Consider the following 24,268-nt stretch of genomic DNA (forward strand, 5'->3'; position numbering starts at 1 on the left):
CCTAGTGTGAGGTCAGAATCTTAGAAAATACACTGATGAGACTGTAGGTATTCATCCCTTCTTTTTCTTTCAGAAGCTCAACATTCAATTTGCATTCAACAGGCCATGTTGATACAATGCCATGCCAGCCCTGTGTAGTTCAGAGACAGTCCTGAAGTGTGATATGGAAAGGTCTAGAACTGTACAGTTATTGTTTTCTCTCCAAATCCAGGCTGAGAGACACACTAGGGACAAAAAAGGTTCCTCTAGAAACCAGATTGGATACCTACATAAAGATATACAACAGATTTCTGATTCCAAGGGCAAGTCTTCCCATTCCAGATTTCAAAAATTTCAAAATTCAAGCTGATATGAGCTTGAAGTTTTTCCTTTAGACTAAGAATCATATTTAAAGTAAATATTTACAAGGTATTGTGTAGAATGGGTAAGATTTCTGGTGTTTGATTTCTCTTGATGACTGGCATAGCTTCTACTTCAAAGTATCTTTTGTGATGCTAGAAGTAACCCTTCTACTAATATACTGCTAATCTAAACAACAGTATGAAAATTAAAACACAGAGTAGCAGTTTAGCCCATTACAAGTAGCAGAATACATTAGATAGGTAAGATAAAATTTATTACAACATGAAAATTACCTCTACTTTCCCGGAACCATCATCTACCATGTTATGCTGGGCAGCCATTTGTGGAGACTCGTGTAACTTGGTAGCATCAAATTCAATCTGCTCAATTTTAGCCACTCTCTCTGTGACATATACTTTGCCAAAGCCATTGCTTTGATCTTTATCCTTCCAGTCTTTGAAAAACTGTTTGAACATTGGCGTTTCACCTCCTTCAGGAAGGACTTGAATCTGAAATTAAGGAAGACACATGAAACAGAAGGAAAACAGAACTGACACAGTTACTCAAACAGAAACTTTTATAGATTGTATGTGGAATTTTGCCCTTAAAAATATTTTTTCTGCTGACTTAAAAACAGTGTCTTTAACAGAGCTCAAGCTCTCCTAGTATCACTTCCATAAATAGATCGCACCTGTGTGTTGGCAGGGTAATTCATCTGCTGTATGAATTGTTCAGCATTCTTCATGGCAGCTCTTCTCTCTTGAGGGTTAGCATTTTTGCCTGATTAAAACAGAAGGATAACAGTACATAGGAAATGGCAATAAGCTCACAGAACCTTCAAAAATAAGTAGTCCTCAAGCCAGGTTCTCTTTCACATTGCTCTTCCCTCAGTCTTGAATAAACACAAATGCTGGACATAGCATGGGCAAGAGGATTCACATGAAGTTGAATGGCCAAAACAGTACTTTGGTAGATTTGAAAATAGTTAATTTAAAGGGAAAAAATAGAAAGAAAGTGTTTCTACAAAAATAAAAAACTGGTTAATAATAACTGCTTGGCTCAAGGTACTCAATGTACCTGGGGTCTTTTCTCTGACTTCCTTTGCTGGGCTGCAATATGGTCAATAAAACTGAATTGCCTCCACTTCTTAAAGTGGTGCAAAAGAGTAAAAGAAACTCCTGTTTTGTCGGTCTGTGCTTTGCAATTTATCCATTTCCCTATCCACTACTCCTTGCTCAGTGTTAGATGAAGTCTGTGTGTTTTACACTGTCTCCAGGGTCTGCATCCCAGCAGGCTGCAGGGACTGCATTCCAAAGACCTCACAGTGTAATCAGGTGCTCTGATAAGGTATTCATTTGTATCCCATTTTGAATGAGAGCATTGCCAAAGTAATTCACACTTCTCAGTTTAGTGGCCTGAAGGTTTCCAGCAGAGATGATAGCTGCTGTCTCCCGTGCAAGGGTGAGACTCACAGTCTAATAGGGGTTTTCCACACATTATTTTTACCAACAGTAGCAAAATGAGGATGCACACAGGGCCACACTCAAAGAACCTAAATCATATTTTATTTATTTTATACCTGACCCTGTTGGCTTGGTTCTTCTAGGAGCTGTCATATAGAGTGACAGTTTGGATTCAGGGGTCAGACAGACATAGGCCATCTGAGCACAAAGCTCCCCAGATGTTTTCTCTAAAGGATGTTTCCCTAACTGCAAATAAAATTTTCAAATAAAATGCTTACAATGCTTCCTGGACTGACTTAAGAGACTTGACAAACCCATCAAGTAATTATTTCGTCTTGCATGTGGTAAAACAAAATAAAAATGCCAAAGAGTAATTAATAAGCTGTCTCAGACCAAAAAAAAAAAAAAAAGAAAAAAAAAGGAAATACTCAGCACTGGATTTAAGAGCAGCACTACAGCAATCCAGCTACAAGGTGTTGAGACCTAATTCCACTGCAGTAGTATTCTTCTCCAGGGAAACACTCAGACAATGCAATTGCCTCAAAAAAAAATGATACCTCAGAGAAATATTTGCAAGAAAAAAAGAGATATAAAAATATTTACAAGCTTATGCTTTTAGTTTATGCCCTGGACACGGACCTTTCAATTTCACATCTCCGTGGAGATACCTACCCAAATGGAATGTTCAGTGTCCAGATTTTGTCCCAGAATATAGAGATTTGATGACAATATAGAGAACTCATAGAATTATTTATATTTGCTATGTACTTGCCATTTAGATAAGCATTTCATCACCCAAGCCTACAGATATCTCAAAAATAGGGTCCTTAGACAAGTCTTGGTCTTGAGGTCCTTACACAAGAGAGTAATCCTTGTCTGCAGCCCAAACCAGGGAAGAGCTGTGTACAGGGTAGAGTGTCCAGCCAGCATTAAATTCTTGTTAGTGTTCCAAGGGCTTTGTGTCAGCTCCCTAGGGATCTCTGTGTAGCCTCTGCATTTGCAGTACAAGTAACCTCTTACCTTTCCACACAAAGATCTTCCTGGCAGCACCATTGTCCAAAATGAAGCACTCCTCAGACAACAGCATATCCATAGAGAAGGGGTTTTCCTCTGCTACCAAGGACACTTTCATGGATCCACTTGCATCTGACACCTAAGAAAAAAGTAATTTCAAATTTAGATCAACTCTCACTTTTATAGACAAATTAATTTCTGCTTCTGAAATTAGTGTAAAAATCAGCTGCCATTCCTATATAACTGGCTGTACGATATTGGTGTACTGCTGGGAAATAAAGTAGGTTAATGATTATTTTTTTGTTTCAGTTCATTTTACGTCCAATAGAGGGAGATGTAGTGTTAATTTTAGGGAGTTGGAGCCTTGCCTTGCAGCTTCTTAAAATAAATCAGTTTCTCTTCCACAGGTATGGTCCCTGCTGCCAACCAACTCCAAAGCCAAAGGTACATGTACATGCTGAACAATAGCATTTGGAACCATAATAAAATAGTGCTACACTGACACTAACAGGTGAATTGCCTACATTTATAACCTGCTGTTCTTTAACTGGAGACTGTAATGTAAGACCTGTTTCAGAACCTGCTTTGTAACCTCTATCACCATTATAAGTTCATGTTGACCTTTAAAACCTTTTAAAAATCACTCCTGTATAGCTGAAAAGACCAGTTATTACTAGTGAAAATAGATTATTACTTTCCTATCAGTTTTCCTTTCATAATTAAATATTAATTTTAAACACATCATTGTATCTTGCATTTTAAATTATGGAAGTACAATGAGGAAATTACCACTGCACACAACAAATAAAAATTAACCATTATACCTACTTTGGGGCTCACCCTAGACCTGCCTCCTGCTTTTAACACTCACTGTTATACTGTAACACGCTTAAATCTAGCTAACACAGCTCTGTTAGCAGGACCTGTGTACTGACAATAATTTATCAGATATCTACAGAAATTTCAGAGAGTTCTTAGGATTCAAAAATTCACTTTCCCTTCTCCAGTTATCTTTTACTTTAATGCTCCTGATCATATATATGCAGGCCTTCTTTTGTTCTCCATTTTGTTCCTTTAAACCCCTGCGATGAAAAGAAACATGCACCAGATTTTTAGCATGAAAGGAACGATTAACATGAACTAAACACAACACATAGACAACAATGACTACAAGTGGCTTTGCAACAATGATCACCTCATACAGGCTTCTTGTAAACCCCATGTGCACCTATGGGTATAGAAAACTCATGCAGGAGGCAGTGAGAGAGGTGCCTCTGTCCTGTGGTCTGTGCGGTGCAGGAGCTGCAGAGGGAGGGACTCATCACCTCTCACACTTCAAGCAGCTTCAAAGTTCTTGGAGATGGCACCTACAGGGTCACACACATGGGGATCCAGTAGCACTCCATGCTCTCAGAGTGTGCCACTTGTTAGCCAAATCCTCCTTGTTAAGTGATGATGGGGAAAGGAATAAGGTTATAGATATATAAAATATAATGAAACTTCTAAACTCTGCTAAGAATAGTCCATCTTTTAAACTCTGCTAAGAATAACTAAGTCATATATGACTACTAAAAGTCTCCCTGTTAAAATTAAGAAGACAGGATGATTTAAGAGCAGCTAATTCTTCTTTGATCTGCAATGCATGGTTCATAGGCAATGCTTGTCTCCTGAGTACACAGAAATGTAATCCATTTTTTTCCCCTCAAATTACCTGGACTATCTTGATTGACATCCTTTGAGGAACTTGTCCATTGGCTGAAAATAGACTAAAATAAGAGCAGTTCTGTAAATGAAGCCAGAACTCCATTTATGAGGAAGGAATTAATAAAAGTGTGACTACTGTTGAGAATACCTAATTATAAGTAAATAAATAAATAACTTACCATATATAGTTTAGCACTTCTCCTGTTTGTGATATCAGCCAGCTCATCGTCATCATCATCACACTCAGGAAGCTCTGGCTTGTTCCCTAAAACCTGTATAAGAGAATAACAAATTCAGTGCAGAGCAGGACAGTAGGTGCCGAAGCATAAATATCTGTACAATAATGTATTGTTGCAGTAACCAAGTAATTGGGATCATCTTTATATATAAGAGAAACTAAAACCAAACTCTTAGCTGATACAAACACAGAGATAATTTTTAAAAACTGGGTCAGATCTCTAGCAACTTTATATCTACATGATGTCTTTTCCTCAGGTCAATTTGCTGGTTGTCTCTACACCACAAAATGGACATAGAAAGGTGCATGTGATCCTATTCTATGTGTATGTTTACCTGTCTGACTTCCTTTTTCTTTCCCAATAACTTCTAAACTGTTGCTAAGCACATATTATATTTTTTCTAAAGACATTACTCTTAAAATATTTAAGAATACTAAGATTAAAACTGACAGAATGAAATATATTAGTTGAAATTATAAATTCAATTAACAATAAAATACCATATTATGAGGTCATTAATCTTAAAAATTACAGATTCTTAATCCCATTTTAAGGGAAAAATTTAGCTAGGGTCTTGAAAATAATTTATTGTGTGAGAAAAACATTTTCTTGCTCTACCACTGGAATATCAATTTTAACACTGTGGTAGTTTTACACCATGGGCAATATTATAACAATTATCGCTTATCACTACAAGAAATTTACGGAGGTTCATCAAGCATATGTTAGGTCAGGTAGTCATTATTAAATCCTAGCTACCCTTTCCTGATGATCTTTCCTTAATGACTCATACATGTGGACGGATCCAAAGGTTACATACAGAATGTTATGGATTCCTATGAAATTATGTCCCAGAGTGAAGGTAGTAATTGATATGTCTGAGAGACTAAATATTAACATAAAGTACAAGGGCAGTGCCAGCCTTCCTGTGAACTGGTGCATTATCTGTATAACATGCTGTGCAATATAATGTGGAGTCACAGGCAAAAGCCTTGTAAATATTTGATAACAGGGGAGCCCGACAAAGTATACAGCTGCAAACAATTTGGAAATAAAAACAATATAGAATAATTATTTAATATAAATCTACCATCTGTGGAGTTTTCTTACCTGGAAAAGTCAGTAAAATAGTAAAGTAAAATAAAATAAAATGAAAATAGCCTTTTCAAGTATGATTGCTGCCATTTAACCTAGGCAATTTTATCTGTGACTCATTGAAGACAAGAAAGCAATGTCCTGTTTAAGAAAGATGTTGCCCATAGCTCTTCACTACCTATCAGTCAGCATTTCCAGAATTTACACTACATGGCTGCAGATTTACTACTCTATAGGCCAAGTTGGGCTCCATGTCCACAACAGAGTGCCACTGTGCTGGTGAACAGCTACAACAGTGGGCATATGCAGTTTACTGGCACCAGGTTTCTAAAAATGTTTCCCTTCCTTCCTACCTGTCTTTGTAATGCTAGAGTCACAAAATTGCCAAATAACAGGCATACATCTTTACCTGAACAGACACTAATGAACAGGTTTGAGGGTTTTGTAACATTTAACTTTCAGTAACCAATAAGAGGGTAAAAGATTCTTGTTAATAAAACTCTCAGAAGTTTGTACTCACTAGTGCTCTGCTTAATTAGGTATTTACAGTAAAGGGAAAAACAAAACCCAAAAACCCTCCAAAACAAAAAACCAAAAGACCCAAAAAAACCCATTAAAAATTTGGCTTCTGACACAGTTCAAGTCACTGTTTTCCCTTGCTGTGCATATAGAATACCTGTGGCACCACAATTATTTTGCAGCATCTTTGTAAGTTATGCATGTTGATATAAAATCCCTTTTTCTATTTTAACTATACAAGTGTCATTCTGAATATTTCAAAGCAAATAGAGCCTGTTGGTGTTTATGAAGGCACCTTGACAAAAGCAGCCTCTCTATTTACAGCAAGGTCTGGGTGCTGCATTCTGGAGGCAATAAAAGTAAGCAGCCCCTATAATTTAAATATTGGGATTTAAATTTGGGCCCAGCAGAGGTTAGATTGCTGGCCTGACTTGTTGCTGTCTTAAAACCAAATGCAGAAAAGTTTTTCTGAAGTAGATAATTATTGTCAGAATCACAAAGTTGGTCTTAGGAAATCTCAGTTCATGGGTACTAACAAAGGGAGAGGGGTTAGAGCCCCCTTTGTGCAGGAGCAGTTAAAGATAGAAGATATTCTGGTTGCAGGGAAACCCCTCCACAACTCATTAAACAGCAGCTTGCACAGTAGCTTCTCTGGCCAAAGAGAGTTTCTCTGCCTAGGTTCTCAAGCCCTGTGCTTGTTTGCACAGGAAAACAGAAAATACAAATTACTAATTTCTGTAATTTTTTTTTCTCCGAAGAGCCCAAGAACAAATGGAGAAGGACCTTGAGAGTGTCCCATTCTCCTGCATTTTAAGTCACTAGATCCTGGCATTTTGGTGACCCTTGTTAAGAAGGACATGATGTGCTTCTCCTCCCACCAGGTAAGAAAAGCCAGGACTTATGAGGAGGGCTGTGCAGCCAACACAACTGTCAGAAAATGCCTTGAGCTGAATCACTAGTGGTACCTGCACATGTTGGTATCAAAACCAGAAGATAATATAAGGTTAAATGACCTAAGGCCTCTGAAGACATGAAGCATACATATAATACACTCACTGTATGAAGGGATATTGTATGAAATATATATAGTCAGTGCACATCTGTATTGCTAGAAACAGTTTATTCAGCTTCTAACATGCATTTGTTGCCAATTTGTCTTATAGGCTGGAGGATGAGACAGATCATGGAAGGAAAAATTCCACACTTAAACACAGGGCATGAAACAATGCCAAAATAATGTTCTTTCCCAAAGAAATGCCTTCCAGAGAAGTTATCTTTATTCCTCCTAAGGCAGGTTCCCATGCTATGACTCCACATGTATATGTCTGCATGTTATGAGAATTAATAGTTTTATCAGTAAGATTACAACAGTATTTAAACAACAGCTAGCTGCTATTCTGAAATTGGGTTGTATCATTACATAAGCACTTGCTGGCTGAGTTGTAGCTCTCCAGGGCACCACCCTTTTCACAGATAATTCTCATGTCATGGATCAAAAAGAAAACAAATCACTCCAGCTGAGACTACAGTCACAGGCTCCCAAAGCAAGGTACCCCAATAAAATTATTGATACTATTTGAAGACACTTAGTCTTCTGACACTTAAATACATACTTTTAGTTTCACACAAATCCTATGGCAGTGATTTACACAGGACTGTGTTTGTATTATCCTCTGTGTACGGCCAGGCTGTTCCTCTGGGTCTTGACACCGTACACCCAGTGTGCTGACAGCCCCAGGCTGGCTCTCCTGTGTGCTCTGAGGTGCAAGACCATGACTCACAAACCAAGAGCTCAAATCCAAAAATCCACCCTACACACCTGGAAAGAGCAATGCTCTCTTGGGCACACAAGACAACCTAGCCACACTACTCCCCAGATGTCCAAACATCCTGGCAAACTTCCCATCTTAAATCTCATAAATACACTGGCCTTGAAAGTGCTTTTTAAATAATCATAATTATTATTATGTTTATCATATTATCATTATTCACTACTGCAGTAACAGTAACATAAAGAGTAATCAGGGGCCCTGAAAACATATCCATGCCCCTTCTTCATTCTTTGGGCTTAACATTGTTTTAGCAGCAGTATTCATTAACTTCCTACCTTTAGATCTTGTCTGAAGGCATTTAACAGGAAGTCAGCCTGCATTAATCATAAAATGTTGGAGTTTTAAGTTCTGTTAGACTTCTGTGTTGACACTCTTAGGTTAGTAAAAGACTACCATTATGCAAACCAACAGAACATCAGTTCCTCTACAATTGCTCAAGTTCACTCTTGTGGTAAATGCAACATAGCTTTTCCTGCCTGCAAAACCTGTTTCATATTTGCATGTGCACAAGCTCATCTCTGTAAATATCTGCACCCCTTCAGATAAGTGCAGAATATTGAGCCAATGCTTTTACTCAGAAGTGAAACTCCACCCTTAAAAAAGGAGCAGAAAAAATACAGACAAGAAGTTTTTAATCTGAAGGTATGTGACAAGGTAAATAACTTAAAGTCATTAAAAGAAACTTGGCAAATACTTTCTTCATAACTGGAGAAGCCAGCTCTGCATCATAAAATAGTTGATATTGATTTAATGGCAGCAAGAAGTTTAAGGAGTTCAGTGAGGCTGAAAATCCACCTAGGAAAACAATACCTGAACATGTCAAGTGAAGGTCAATTAAGAGAAAAAAACAGTTTTATAAAGTTTAACTTGTGTATACTATCATTGTGTTTGATTTTCTTCTTCATATACACACTTTGGGTTAAGTTTCTGTATCTGAAAAGGAACTGTTTGCTGTGGTTGTGATTCAAAGATCAGATGTCAAAACCACTCAAACTCCCATCTTTACATGCTAAGAGCAGTAGATAGAAAAGCAAGAAACTGACATAGCTTGAAGCTGCCTAAATGACATTTTATTACTTAATACTTTTGGGAAACAGGGAAGTAGCTCACCAATTACTTTCCTGTATGCTTTGACACAAGCAAGTATATCCTGCTCCACAAATTCAAGGTACACATGTAGGTTGTGACAGAATAAAGCTACTGTGCAGGATTACAGGTTTCAACAGACACAGTATGAATTCATTGGTAGATAAAGGCTTAGATTTTTATTAACCTTCAAAGCAGAGAATATTACAAGAAACATCTCTCTGAAATAAGTATTCTCTCAAATAAGTATCTGAGCAGGAAAAAAATCTGCCAGAGAAAGGAAGGGATGAACATGATGCAGGCTAGTAACCACCTGTCTGACCTTGAGTACCAGCAGAAAGGATCATCAGGCAAAGGTGGCTTTAGGGCTTCACTGCTAAAGTAAATAGCAACAGTTTAGCTTCTAATTGTTTGGGGTTACTGGTTCCTCTGACAGAGTACAACCACTGCCGAGGATATTCTGGACCAGACCAAAATGACTTTTGACATTTCTCAGATTATGAATAATCAAATATGCTTATTTTACTGCTAATGTGACCTGGAACTCTTCCCATCAATTTGAGCAAACATTCATTTCTTATAAAAAATTACACTCCCAACAGGAAAAACTTATCCCTTCACTAAACTGCTCAGGGTTTCTGCCTGAAATGGCCTCTCACTAGCAATTTCAGCAACAACAGATCTCATCATATGCTCACCTTGAGCAGGCAACCTCCTACCTCCTGAACACAGATTGAAAATAACATGGAAAACCACCCATAATGCACTGAGAAGTGGGCAAAAGGATGGTTTATGTTAACAAATATGTTCTGGCATGCTGTTAGTTTCTGGGCATTTACCATGTAATTTATCAAAGGGGCTTTCTGGCATTAAGGTCTAAATCTGATCTGTATGAATTCAAATTGCTATAAAACAGCAAAACACATTAGCTGCTCATGGCACTTTTGATGCATAAATTAGAGCCTACATTTTTATCCAGTTTCTATTGTATCAGGAATTTCAAATGCACATTCATATTTTTTTCAAAGCTCTGTGCTTAACTGCCTAAAATAGGGCATTATGCTTTGGCAGCTTTTAATAAAATATTTGCAACTCTACATATCTACCTGAGATATTTTGAATATAAAGCCTTTACTCACATGATAACAATAGTCTAACATTAATTGTCTGTTCTGTGAAACTGGCCATGGATAACATGCTCACAAAAAGGTGTCTAGATCAGTCAAATAAAAATTTGATTTTTTTTTTGATAGTTTGGCTGTGAGGTAAAACAGGCTGCTTTCTGTCCTGCTGGGACTGCACAGCTGGCATTATCTAAGCCAGTTATTTACTTGGAGACTGGATGTGCATGAAATGAGGAAATCCCCAGCCTACATTATCTTCAAATATCTGTTTCTCAAGATGCCTCCAAGATGAACAGTGATCCCATGCCAAAGAAACCAGGAGGGTGAATGGCAGTAACAATGAAATGCAGCAGTCTTTTTCTAACCATTACTGTTGCTGAATGAACATGGGAGAATTGAGCTGTTCAGCACCTGCCCATCTGCAGCAAAATTAAAAATGAACTAATCAATCACTTCCACATCTTTTTTTTGCATTTATACTAAATCTTTCTAAATTTTTAATCTCACTCCTTTGTTAACAGCATCTTCTGATATCAGAAGTAGTATTAAATATGGGACCCAAAGTCTGCAGACACTTGCACATGTACTTGAGTTGCCCATTTTTTTCTGCTTTATTGGAACATAAATTGAGGCACACACTGAAGCCTTTGCAGCTTTGTAGATCTCTGAAGGCCTTGTGAATAAAATATGTTATGTGCTGCGTGACAGTGCATGCTTATGTGTTGGATAATAATGAAATAAATCAGTAACTAATGCCAACAGGGAGCCTTATCCATAAAGAATATTTATCTGATAAAATCCACAACACTCTCAGATTTTCATTCCTTAAGTGCCTCCAGTTTTGCAGCTGGTCCCAAGGCTGTGGCTGGACCATACCAATATGGAGTGAAAAGAGGATTGTGGTTGAGCTGGAGGCAGCAGCCCATGATTGGCAGGCAGAGACCCTGCTAGAAAATCAGTTTCCCAGGAGAAAATCAGTCTTCCCAGTAGCTGGAAGAGCAGCAAGCAGCCGTGACACAGGGTGAGCAGAGGAGCTGCAGCAAGGTGTTTTAGTACTTAGACCATGAGAGGGGAAGGTGGAAAAAGCTACTCAAGGCACTGGAATATTTTTGCAGTGCAATACTGGCTGTATTCACAAGTTCAGCATTTCCAGTCCCATATAGTAAACAGACCAGATATGACAGAGAATCCTCTCTGGTATGACACCAAACTCTGTGGTCCAAGATAGAGCACAGATTGGACTCTAATGTTTAAGAAAGCAATTCAGAGAGTATTTTAACAGATATTCACTAATGACTTCTGCTGATGCTTGAAATAAATTAAATATTTATTAGTACAGAGAGACCAAGAATGCTCCTTTCACCTGGTTGTCTAGGAGATATATCCTGCCTAGCTCTTTGAAAATAATTTCCTCCTGCTAGTTTAGGTGCCCTTCACTAACTGATTTATGTCTTTCAGTTCCTACAAGTCCTAAAATTCTGTGTAAAGGAGTCAAAATGTTCAGCTATGATTTACAGTTCTTCAGAGTTAGAAGCTGCTGCACTCATTATTGCAATATTTAAATCCATCTTAATTTACCTACTTTTGTTTTTACAGGTAAAGCCAGACAGTATCAAAGTCATAGGCAGTAGTGTAAGCAGAAGACCTGCCCTAACAGCCTACTCTGCAGTACCTGCAATAATTGTATTTACAGATTTCTTCAGCATCACACAGTGTGGTGGTGAAAATACTGAACTGATCCCCCAACACATGGGATGCTTTTTTCCATACATCTATGCTTCACCTTGGCCCAAAGAGAGGATTCTTATTCCAGGTTTACATGGCCTGGACAGGGAACAGCAATCTGTGCACATGTGGATTTCTTTTAAAAAACCCAACAAAACAATCTACAAAGCTTTTCCTCCCTAAGCCCTTCCTGCACTGAAGAACTTTCACTAAGGAAAATTCAAAGGCAACCTTGCACACAGGTGCCAGCTGCTCTGCAAGGAGCTGGGAGGAAGCAAACCTGAAGAAAAAAAAAAAAAAAAAAAGGAAAAAAAGTCTCTTCAAGATGTATTTCTGTTAGGGAGATGCAGGATTCCAGGAAGAAACTATCTCAGAGCTTTTTATACAGCAAAGAAAATCTGCCCTTTCAGGTCTTCTCCATGAAATTCCTTTGTTGCAAGAAAGTACCTTGAAATAAGAGCTAACAATCCCTTGTGGAGGTAAGTGCTACCATCCCTTGTTTTTTGCCTTCTCTTAATTATGCTCATTTAATAACTGAAAATTATAGTACTTTTTCACCAATAGATTTATTGATAGTATAGGGCAGAAAGGAAAAAAGCTATTACAAACTCTATTCATATTCTAGCATGTAATTATAAGATTATAATTGACTTATGTGGTAGCCCTGCGAGCACTACAGCTGCTAAAGAAGGAAACATAACAAAGATGTTATGCAAGAATGCAAATGAGACACATTTTAATTTGATTGCAAGCCCTTCCAGAAAATCATTAGGATCTTAGAAATTCCCTAGAATACCTAGTTTAGAGGCAACTTTACTAGCATAAGAAAATAGGTTTTCAACCACCTGCTGGTAGAGCTGTTCATAAAGAATTTAGGTCCCATGCAGTGTGATACACCTGAACATTTTCTTTTCTGAAATTAAATTTCTAATGCAGGCATTGAAATCTATATTCAGAGACTTAATTAGAAGCCTGGCTTACAGATGTGTTTGCCACCTGCAGCTCCTATTCAGTTCCCTGTCATTTAAGTACCTGGCTTCAGGTAGCCAAGACTGAAAACTGCACCTTGAGGAAAATTATGGGCAACTCCCAACATTTAGGAAGATTCTTCCTTACCAGCCTCTGCCATTCTCTGGCCAAACCCTTCTTGATCTACATGGGTCTGGGGAAAAGCCCGAGCCAAATGTTCAGCTGGTGCAAAGCAGATAAGCTGTACTGGAAGCCAGGCCATGCAAGTTTTGTCCAAGTTGTGTAATTTAGTAATTTAAATGTAAATTTGCATCAAGAAAAGGGACTGTCCTTAATGAAGGAGATAGGCTCCATTACTATAAAGAACACAGAATTCCCGGTTTTGACAGTTTGAAACTGGTACCCTGAAGGGCAAGGGGTTTGCACTTTGTACCTACTTTCACAGCCCATCATAAAGTTTAATTAAACACTGCAATGTTTGGTAAACTGCCACTCCTCAGACTGAACAGGTGCTGCTATGAAAGGTGCACAGTCATGTGCAAGGTTTTTACCCCTGTAGGTTTATTCCCCTGGACTATTTTGAGATGTACCCAACAAACTGCTACTGCTCAAAATGACAGGATCCAAATTCTTGCTAGTACCTACCTATACCCAAAATCACTCCAGTGAAGCAGCATATTAGTCTTCCTGAGGGGTAAATTTGACCCATAGATTCAAAGCAGCCTGAGAAAGCTGTTTATTTGAGTGCCAATGCAACTACTAATACAAACTACAGCTAGTAGTTCTGCTATTTTCTGTCATTAGCTTTCTTAAGTCTTTTTATTCTCATGAAAATGTAGTTGACTGCTCTGTGTACCTGTGTTACTGAGTCTTTGCACTGGGGTCTGGTAGAACTTCCATTGTTCTCATCCCTCAGTGCATTAATTTTCCTTTGTACATGACTGTTCAATACTGCCTCTACCCTAGAACTGAAATTACTTTCCAGTATTTATTTCACAAAATTCATTGGAATAATGTATATTTTTTTCCCACCTCTCTCAATTTAGATGATAATAGACATTATTTTGTTTTACATATTTCCAAAACGATAGAACTTCATTACTTTTCATATTGGACATTTTTTTTCATTGTGAACAGGTCATGCTGGACCCTGACAGTTACATGCAATTCAGAGCATATGAACATACAGCATTTGAGTAAAACTGTGTACAAGCTACACCATTAAACAATTGTTTAATCCCTAACAAATGCCTGGAGTTTGTAGTCCACAAAAAGTTAGAATAGAATATTATTCTTAAAAGTTACCCTCTTCCTCCTCTTCCATCACCCACCCCACTGTTCCTTCACTCCTCTGTATACAAAACAAACAAGCCCCTCCCCCCCCACTTAGCATGACTTGAGTTCATCATACAACAAAAAGCAAGGGAACAAGAAGGAACACGAATGTTTGAGAGCAGCAAGAGCAGTTTTTGCTTCTGTAGAGTTGTGCAGACAGATCCTGCTCTTGCTGGCTCTGGGAAAGGAGCAGGTACCAAGCCCATACCTTTGCCAGTGGGGCACATGCTGCTCTCCAGCCTTACATCATGATCCCTGTGACAAGGGCCAGGGACTGCAGGAACCTGCACAGCTCCTTCAGAGCAACATGGCCTTGCCCTCTCACACCCACTTACGTGTCAAGGCAAGCCTCACTTTCCCCCAGCTACTTTACTGTGCACCATGTGTCCTTGGAAAAGATCTTTGGTTTGTATAAAATAATTTTAAGGGCTTGAATTTAATAAGAAATGAAGAAGTGATCCTGTTCTTCTATCCATATGGGCAGACATCTATCCAATTAATTTAAGGGTTACTGGAGCTTCATGTTTTCAACATGTTTGCATTATCTGGGTGTCTAGAGTCTAGAGCCTCTGTGACTTGCATTTGCAATGTCTTTATTGTCTGTGCTCTTGGGACTGTATTCATAGAGCTGCACAGTGCTGCCAGTCCCTTTCCAGCTACAAAGGTAGGAAGGTGTGACTGGCTGTAATATGATCAGACCATTCACCCATAGGCAGAAACAATCATCACTGAATACAATGGTATTCAGCAATTCTCATGATTAATCATTGCTTAGGGGCTTTAAAGAAAGATCAGGGACTAGAAAAGCTGCTTTACTAGCAAGGAGGAAGAGGTTCTCCCTATTGCTTGATATTCACACTAGCTGAATCTTTACACAAGTATTTTATGAGAGGTTTGGACCTACCTGTTGTAAAGGCTCTAGACTGCTCACAAAACCACACACATGACATCTGCAAATGCTGAGTAAATAAAGTGTCAGAGCTTTATGTTTAAAGGCTGAGGAGTGATTCCAAAGATGCATATTAACAAGATTATGCATTTTCTTGTGGTTTTGAACCTCAGCTGTCACATTTCTTAGGTTTCATTGTTTTTAATAATGAAAATCAAAAACCTTTACAAAACCACAACAAAAAGTCTCAGCAATAAAAACCACGGCAACATATAGTACCAAGGGTTGCAGTTTTAAGGGAGTGATTTGTAGGGGAACAATAAATTCTATGAATCAGACAGGCTCAGAGAAAACAGAAGCATCTTGAAAAGCGATAGCTGAACATGGCATATTAAGTAGAGGGGGCAGGCGCAGGTTTAGCACTTAGTTTAGGTAAAACTCAGTCCAACCTACTTTTTAATTGGCTCTCATACCCTACAGAGTGACACAGCTGCCCAACATACTTGAAATGTACCACAGGGAGATGAGCCTATGTACACAGAAAGTACTATCAACATAAACATATTTTAGGGTGTCTAATATTTCAAATTACATAGAGGAAAACAAATATACTAAGACTTTCTCCTCCCCTCGACTTCATCTCTAGAGTTATGATATCAGATCAAGAGATTGCTGCACAACAAATGGAGGATTGGATGCTTTGCTTCTTTGAGTGACTCAGAACTGAATGCTTCTGTGTGTGCTTCCTGCATTACTGCAAGCACCTTCAGCTTGCTGGCTGGCTAGAAACCTTCACAAATACACTAATTTCGGATTCCTTGTTTCTCCAGTTTTCCATTACTGCACAATATTAAATAACAATATTATGGGAAACTTTTTTTAAAATACAACCTCTCCAATTTTGTTCTCTCTTCAAAATTAGAGCAAAGATTCAAACTAGAGTTAAGAAAATGGCCTGTCCTGAGCATGGTTGCCAATTACTTTGGCTGCTCTCAGTCCTGAGTGATCTTTTGGGCAACTAAAAGCAGTGCTGTGTGATCTCTGCTTACCAATGCAAGCAGTGAGAAGGATGAGTATCAGTGTCAGCACACTGGGTCCAAGGGGGCAGATAGGGCTAGCAACAGACACTAGAAGATTTTGGTCTTAGGTTATCTTTGAAATAATATATTTAATCTTCCTTCTTTAAAAAAAATGTAGATAGCTCTAATCCTAGCCATGGTCATTCTGCAGCTACCAAACTCAGTCAAGCTCTGTTTTTGGATTGGTCTCATGAAGGCAAAAAAATTGCTGCAACACAATTTGAACATCCGAGATTCCGCAGAATGGGCAACTATTCAGCTGTTTACATGAGAAAATCAGAGCAGAGTTGGCATCTGGTAATTTTTTTAATGTTCTGTTGAGACTGGTGACCAGTCACAGCAACAGCAGCAATTTGTCCAAGGTGGTCTGTTTCTCTTTTAATTTTCCAAGGTAGCAACCCTATACAACACTGCTTCTTTAAACCTGCCAGTTACTACCTCACCTAAATCTGGCACCTAAAGCCAGATTTATGTAACTACCTTCACCTTCCAAACATGGAGGTGAAGCCAGATAACATAAATATCTCTGATGTGCTCACACAGAAAGCTTCTGCCTTTTCTTCACAGTCAGAGTTCTAGTGATCCCTGAAGCATCTTATGAGAACTTCTGCACACCCGCTGCAAGTCTGAGCTTTCCAGAGTGTGTGTCACACTGTGTTTGCAGGGTGCAAGAACAGGATGGCCACTGTGTGGCCTGTGGTGGCAGATGAAAAAGGGCTTACTGCTGTCAAAACTACTCACATATCAAGTTTCTAGTAATGCTCGTTTCCCAGGGCAAGCAAGCTGTGTCTTGCTGGTCTGCCACAGCAATTCATCCAGTCTTACAGCAGCTCTAGACAGTTCTCTCCCATGGGCAAATTCAAGCAGTGCAGCCTGTTCCCATTGCTAAAAATGGAAGCTGGGAGCAGGTAACTGCCCTTATCAGACAAGTTCAGCTCACCCACAGCACCACAGCTCCTGGCAGGACAGTGGGCTGGCCAGGAAACACCTCCTCATCACAGCACTGCTGCCTCTGCTAATCCTACAGCAGGACTGAAGTGTGGCAGGGTTAGTTCAGCCAGCCTGGGTCTTGCCTCTGTGATGGGGTGCAGGCACAGAAGTCCTGCTTTTCTGGCAGGGAGTAACAGCTCTACTTATGGAACAGGAATAAGATCAGTATTGGTTCTTTCTGCTAGTACTCATGGTGGGTATGTCAGCCTCTGCCTGAAGCCTCTACTAGCACTGCATGAGCAAGTTTGGCCACTGATATGGAAGCAGATTTCTAGCTCACAGGAAGGGGAATAATTTGTCAGAGGATATAATTTTAGGAAATCTCTTTCTGATTCCAGTGGCATACTGACAAAATGAATATTTAAAAGCAATTACTTTCCCTAGAAAATAAATCAACCTTTTTCTAAGAACACTGGAGATGTCAAAATCTACCCTTCCTGATGTGGAGGGAAGAAACACAATGTTAGCTCAACAGAAGTTAGCCTGGGAGAATGTAATAGGAAGTTAAGAGACAATTTTTTGGAAGCAAGGAGAAATCCAAAGAGTACGAGGAACTTGATACAATTTCAGCAGGAATAAGGATTAATTAATTTTTAGATGTTTGTTAGTTTAACTACCCTCATGACTTATTAGTAGCACATTTCAGAGTGGACTGGGGCAGCCACAGACCCTGTTATGGAAGTAGCACTTACAAAACAAGGCTAGCACAATGCAGACTAGAAGACAAACCCTGACTGCAGACACACTCACTCAAACTGGGCTCATCACAGTGGCATCAATGAAAGCAGTTAATCTGATTGCATTGAACTACCCATATCCCTTCCCTCTATATTCAGAATCCTAAAAGAAAAGCAGAAACCTCTTTATATATTGCTGTGCAAATGAAGAAAAAAATTTATTCCCTGATACAATAAAATGCACTACAGGATCAAAATGCCACCTTGGTGTTTCCTGCTCTTAATCATGTGTTGAGGTTGCTACAAAACAGCAGTTGCACACAAATGAAAGTCTGGCAAAGAGATGCAGGGGCAAGGGCAGCATATCCCTTCTCCTCAGAGTCTATGGAGGGGGATAGCAGGGAGGCAGCCTGCAGCTGGCCCATGTCCTTGCCAGGGTAGCACTAAAGTCCAACTTAACTGCACCTGCACCTTAACCAGATAAGAGGAGCAAAGGGAGCTGCTCTGATCAATGCTCCCAAGTCACACATGAATGTACCAGAAGCTCCATTCAGAGCCTCCAGAGGTAACACCAGGATGGGCTTGGCAGCAGCAGCTGTGGCCAGAGGCAGGGTCCCAGTGCCACCCAGACACAGCTGCAGCAGGATGCAACCCAACGCTGTGATTCACATCAGGAGCAGGAGGTTGTTCTCTGTCAATTTGTGCTCTTTTCAAAAGAGCTATACGTGTAAAATATGTGCCACATCAGAGTCAGTGTGGAAAGTCTGTACAAGGAAGTAAAAAAACAGACAAAGCATTGTATGCTTGGATTTTTTCCCTCTTCAAAAATCTCCACTACACTGGGTGCTACCTCCCTTACTTCTGAACACAACCACATCTTACACCCATAGGAAAAAAGGTTTTTGCAAGCATATGGACAGTCCACCAAAGGGGTCCCCGCATGGCCACAGGCTGGTGGCTCAGCACGTGTTTTGCTCCCAGGCAGTAACTAGTTATGCTGCATATGACCACACTGAATGAAAACACCACAAAAAAATAATTGCACTCCTGCAGGCACCATTAGCTTTACTTCCTGAACTTAATATGGACTATATCCCAGCTGTACATATTCCATTATTGAAAGACTGCTTTGTGACCCTGCTTCCCTCTTCCTTCTTTTTAGAGAATGAATGGAAGAAGCTTAATTTAGGACACCTATGCCAAGTGCCAATGCCTTTATTAGTAAGCAGCCTGTAAAATCACATGAGTGTTTGTTATTTTTTCAAGATCTGAAAAATCCATAAATTGGGAATTTTTTTCCCATTCTACTTTGATCAGCTCAGTTATGCTATCTGAAATCTGGGGATTTTAAGTAAATTGTTAAACTTTCTAAACATATGAGGAACAGGCTTACTGGGGTTACTAGAGGCTAGGTACATATGATCTTGAAATAGAAGCAGAAGTATGCAAAATATCATTCTTGGCCCCCTGCATCAATATGCAATTTGCTACATTCTTTTACTTTTTACACACAGTAATTCTGTGTCTTTCCTTGTTTGGTGCTGTCCCAGATGGATGCTCCTTCCTCACAGAGCTGATGGTGTGCTTCACTGTGAGCCATGCTTTACATACAGTCACTGTACAGCTAACTCAATAAAGCAAACATTTGTTCTTGTAAAAGTATTCTCAGATGATTAATAATCTCAGACTGTAATGCCCAATTAACTACCACTGCCTGGATAAGGAAGGAAGGAAGGAAAAGGTATAAACTGGCCTACTATACCCTTTATCCAGCATCATTCCTAGCATCAGCCCAATCTGATTTAGCTCCTGAGGTACAAAAACTTTTTATTCACAGCTATGTCAGCAACAAGTTTGCACATTACAATACCTCTATGAGCCGGTCCGGCTCACTCCCTTCTTCCACAGTAATTAATTTAGACCTTCCATTTCGTTCATTGTCCCGAATGCCAACAGCAACCTGTGTAGCCTTCAGCCTCTCGTACTTATTGCATGACGAGCCACACCACTGATAGATCTCCTGAAATAATGAAAAGAATATACACTTTAACAATAGGATTCAACACAGCAAAATTATTAAATTAATTTCATTAATAATTATCCTACTGGATCTAAACCACCAGAACATCAGTGAATCTACATATTTCAAAAGTACTTCCTAGAAGAGGGTTGCTCAATCTCATAGATATTTGCAGTATCTATAACATAGTCTTGAACAGCACCAGGAGAGATTTTGGTTGGATATTAGAAGAAATTTCCTCATGGAAAGGGCAAATAAACATTGGAATGGGCTGTCCAGGGAGGTGGCTGAGTCACAGCCCTGGAGGTGTTTAAGAAAAGACAGGATGTGGCATTTAGTAATGTGGTCTGGTTGACAAGGTGCTGTTCAGTCAAAAGTTGGACTCTGAGGTCTTTTCCAATGTATTTCATTCTGTGATGCTGTAATATGCAAGATATTTACATAATATAATTTAGCTTCCACATATTAGGAGATCACTAGAGCTCAGAATAGTCAGAGTTTTGGTTTGACTGAGTTTTATCCCAATTACATACAGAGCTTTAGCTAATTAAAGAACCAGAAACTCCTAAATTTGCTACTACAAATTGTATATATGTCAGTTCTTCTTCTACGGTACTTCAGCAGGGCTGGTACTCACCTGTGTCAAGAACCAAATTTGCTTCAAAATCTCAAGAAAGATCCTGATTGTATGTGTTAATAAAGTACATAGATCTTTCAATCAAGATCTTATTTGCTGACATTTTGCAGAATGCAGCATGTTCCCAGGGCACTTCTCAGGAAAGGGAGACACCAGAACCAGCCTAAGATATGTCACCTGATTCAGCCACACAGACTAAGGACCCCTAGTTTTGGCAATCCCCATTATTCATGCAGAACTTAAAGCATTTTCATTAATGAAAATTACTAACAAAAGGCATAACATAAGCTGCAGGGATGCTAGAGGCTGGGCTGGAAGGAGCCAGTCCAAGGAAATTACAAATTTTGGCTGGTTGGCTCCCCCACCTTCTCCTGGAAGAAGGTAATTTGATTCTTCACATGATTATGTCAAATAACTTAAATAGTACAGCAATAATGGTACACAGTCCTTTTCAGTTTTAATAAAGTTCAACTGGTTTCTGTTCATCTGCAATGCAAATTTTCATCAGAGCCCTCACTGAATAAATTACTTGGGCTTAGTTTTATGTTGTATATGCAACTGTATAAAACTTAGATTTGAGATGAAAATATATTTCATTTAAAAAATCAACCACAACACAGACCCCTTAGCATCATTCTCATCTTGGCCGACATCCCACTAATTGAGCTGATTTGCAATTATGTGAGAAACAGGAGTCACTAGAGATACTGCAGCAGGAATTCTTTCTTTCCTATAGGAAATAGGGAAAGAGGTAAGGCATCTATTGCCTTATTTCAGTGTTGATGTGGCAATTGGTGGAGATTGCTCATTCAGAAAGGTGGGAACTGCAGCTTCAGTTGTACCCATTGGCCTGCTCTTGGCTTTTTTGGTAACTTGTGATGGAACCTCAAACAAGTAGTTGCATCTACAAAATAAATATTTTTGCTGTACTGACCACAAAGGATATTGTGAGACTTAAACTGCCACTGCAGTGCCACTTGCACTTCTTGGGCAATAAATTCACATTTTCTTTTCTTAGCATCTCCTAAAGGCCCCACTGCACCCAAGTTACTCACATTCAGAGTTTATTCTCCCTGTCTGCCTTCAGCCAGCAAGTGACTAAACTGAGCTCTCCTACAGTCTACAGGCTCTAAGCTTCAAAGGAGCCTGAGGAAGGAGAAGGATCTTTAAAATCTACAGTAATGGATTTCAGATTTTTAAATTTTCAGGTTTTATTATTTTCCTTATGGGGTCCATATTCCAGGTTTTCTTCTACTGCATAAACCATCACTTGAATCAACAAGCAGTGTCTGAAAACATTCTTGATCTGGAGATTCACAAGCTCTATTTTACATGATTATTTGAACAATACTGATTTTAAAAGAGAGAGAGAAAAGAATCTGCTTCTTTTTAGTACTATAGAATAAAGATACTATTCTTCATTAAAAGCCTGAAAGTTAAACTTCATGTACTTTATAATCAAATAGAAGGATGTGAGCAGCCACAGGCCATGAAAATGTCCCAAAACATATAATATGGTAATGTATTTACTATGATCCCTAAAATATCTTAAGCACTCAGTGCTAGAAGTTTCAGAAGCTTGGATTTAATTAATTTTCTCTTCTGAACTCAAATAATCTCATTTTCAATCTAATTTTGAGGCCTCACAGTAGAGAAGCTGAATATCTACAAATTTGCCTTCTTGATATAACTTATCCATTTCAACCTCTAGATAAATTCAGTTTTTCAACAATTTAAAACCTGAAAGAATTTTAGAAGTTAAAGCCACTTCTTGAGAAGGCTAATATTTAGATCTGGATTCTCCTGAAATACAGTCAATTAGTTATCTAACCATATCCAACAAATCATTGAGCTTTTGGGTCATATTTTGTTATTCATGTATCTATTTTTTTTGACACATAACGTGCTCAGCTAGGGGCAAAATATGGTATTTAGCTTCACCTCACTCACTACTTTCAGAATTTCCTAGCTGTACTACACCTTCACTATTTTTAGGTTTGTTTGGCTAACTTTATTTGGAATTGGCAGGTTGACAAAAAATGTTTCCATTAAAATGAAAACAGACTTCAAGTGTTCACTCCCTTCAAAATAAAAGAGCTTCATTCATCAGTAATTCCGGTGCCAAGCCTAGTTTATTTTCAGAAGTTTGCACTAGCAGTGTTTACTTTTTTAAACCTCTTAAACAGAATTCTGAGAGAGATCCCCTATATTAATGTACATTGATATCAATATAGTTATCACATCATGGTGGGACAGTTAGCAGCTGAAAACATTGTCATGAATAATGTTGTAATGGAACGTTATAATGAAAAAGGTTATAATGAATAACAACGACCACCCTAGAGCTCCTGAGTGAGGCTGGGAAGGCAAGCTGGGTCCGTGCCATGTACACTGTGGTCAGAACGAGCTCTCCCCTCAAATGTACATTTTGGAGAAACAGCTTGGTCTTCCACCCACAGAGTGTCAGAATTCACTGCTCTTAGTCTGAATAGCTTCTGGCCTGCAGAGTGACCTTTTGCAAGTCACATGAGATTTCTACAGCACATTAAAAACGACCCAACATTTAGCTTCTACACAAAAGTTGTGCATCAGGATGACTATGCATGGATCATGTGCAACCCTGAGCAAGAGCACCTTGGCACTTTTCCCCGTATGGAGGGGGACTGTGAAAGTACACCTCCTGCTTCCTGCTCCAGCCCCAAATGGCACGCAGAGTAAGAGAAGGAAAAAACAAACGAACAAAAAAATCACTTATTTCAGAAGTGAAATAAAACCCGTTTTTTTCCCTTCCAACACACATCCATCTCTGTATTCAACTGGCAGCCTCCTTAGTCTGGAGGCACATGAGAATATACTCTCTTTTTGTGGGAAAAATAACAAAAACAATTGTAATGCAGAGCTTTTTGTCAGTTCACTGACATCCAGCTTTTTTTAAGGAACTAAATATATTTATTAAGACGAATGTTTGGATTCAACCAGATTAATATAGATTGTTGAATGCATTTTTCTCCTTAAATTATTCACTTTTTTACTTTGTTGACTGTTGAATTCCTGACAGAGGCAAAGGAAAAAACCTCTCATTTCACATATCCATAAAATCTTTGTTGAAACTGCAATACAGTGAACCATTGAAAGTTGTGGAGTTCTGATAATCCAAAACAAACTCAAAATTCATTCAGCCAGAATACCTCTGAGGCCACCATGAGCTAAAAAAAATTAAAATTACTAGTAAAATTACAATACTGTCTTTGTAAGCAGTCTTTGGAGTCTCCCATTTGACTCAAACTGAACAAATTTTCAGACTAAAAATAAGTCAGATAGAGCAGAGTCATGCACTTCGGACATTCATTTTTCCTCTCACACTTGTTTTGCTAGTATGCACTAGGAATAGCTTTTGCTATATCACAGTGGATTAAGGGGTCAATACCAGGATAATCTTAATTCTAAACAACAGCAGCTCAGGCAGTAAAGCATCTGGATTTCCTACATCAGGAAGAAAACTAACTTAACTGAATTCTTGTGGATACAT

General features: G+C 38.8%; 1 protein-coding gene across 1 annotated transcript in view; it reads right to left on the reverse strand.

Moving 5' to 3' along the window:
- Positions 1 to 24,268, reverse strand: part of SCIN (scinderin) — a 46,288-nt gene that overhangs the window by 10,436 nt on the left and 11,584 nt on the right. Inside the window, exons 4-8 of the mRNA XM_021538334.3 lie at positions 19,953 to 20,102; positions 4,703 to 4,795; positions 2,826 to 2,958; positions 1,034 to 1,122; positions 636 to 851 (exon numbers count right to left, since the gene is read on the reverse strand). Coding sequence (XP_021394009.2) covers positions 636 to 851; positions 1,034 to 1,122; positions 2,826 to 2,958; positions 4,703 to 4,795; positions 19,953 to 20,102 — 681 coding nt within the window. The remainder of the gene's footprint in view (positions 1 to 635; positions 852 to 1,033; positions 1,123 to 2,825; positions 2,959 to 4,702; positions 4,796 to 19,952; positions 20,103 to 24,268) is intronic.

Source organism: Lonchura striata, chromosome 1, assembly GCF_046129695.1.
Source record: "Lonchura striata isolate bLonStr1 chromosome 1, bLonStr1.mat, whole genome shotgun sequence".
Lineage (NCBI taxonomy): Eukaryota > Metazoa > Chordata > Aves > Passeriformes > Estrildidae > Lonchura > Lonchura striata.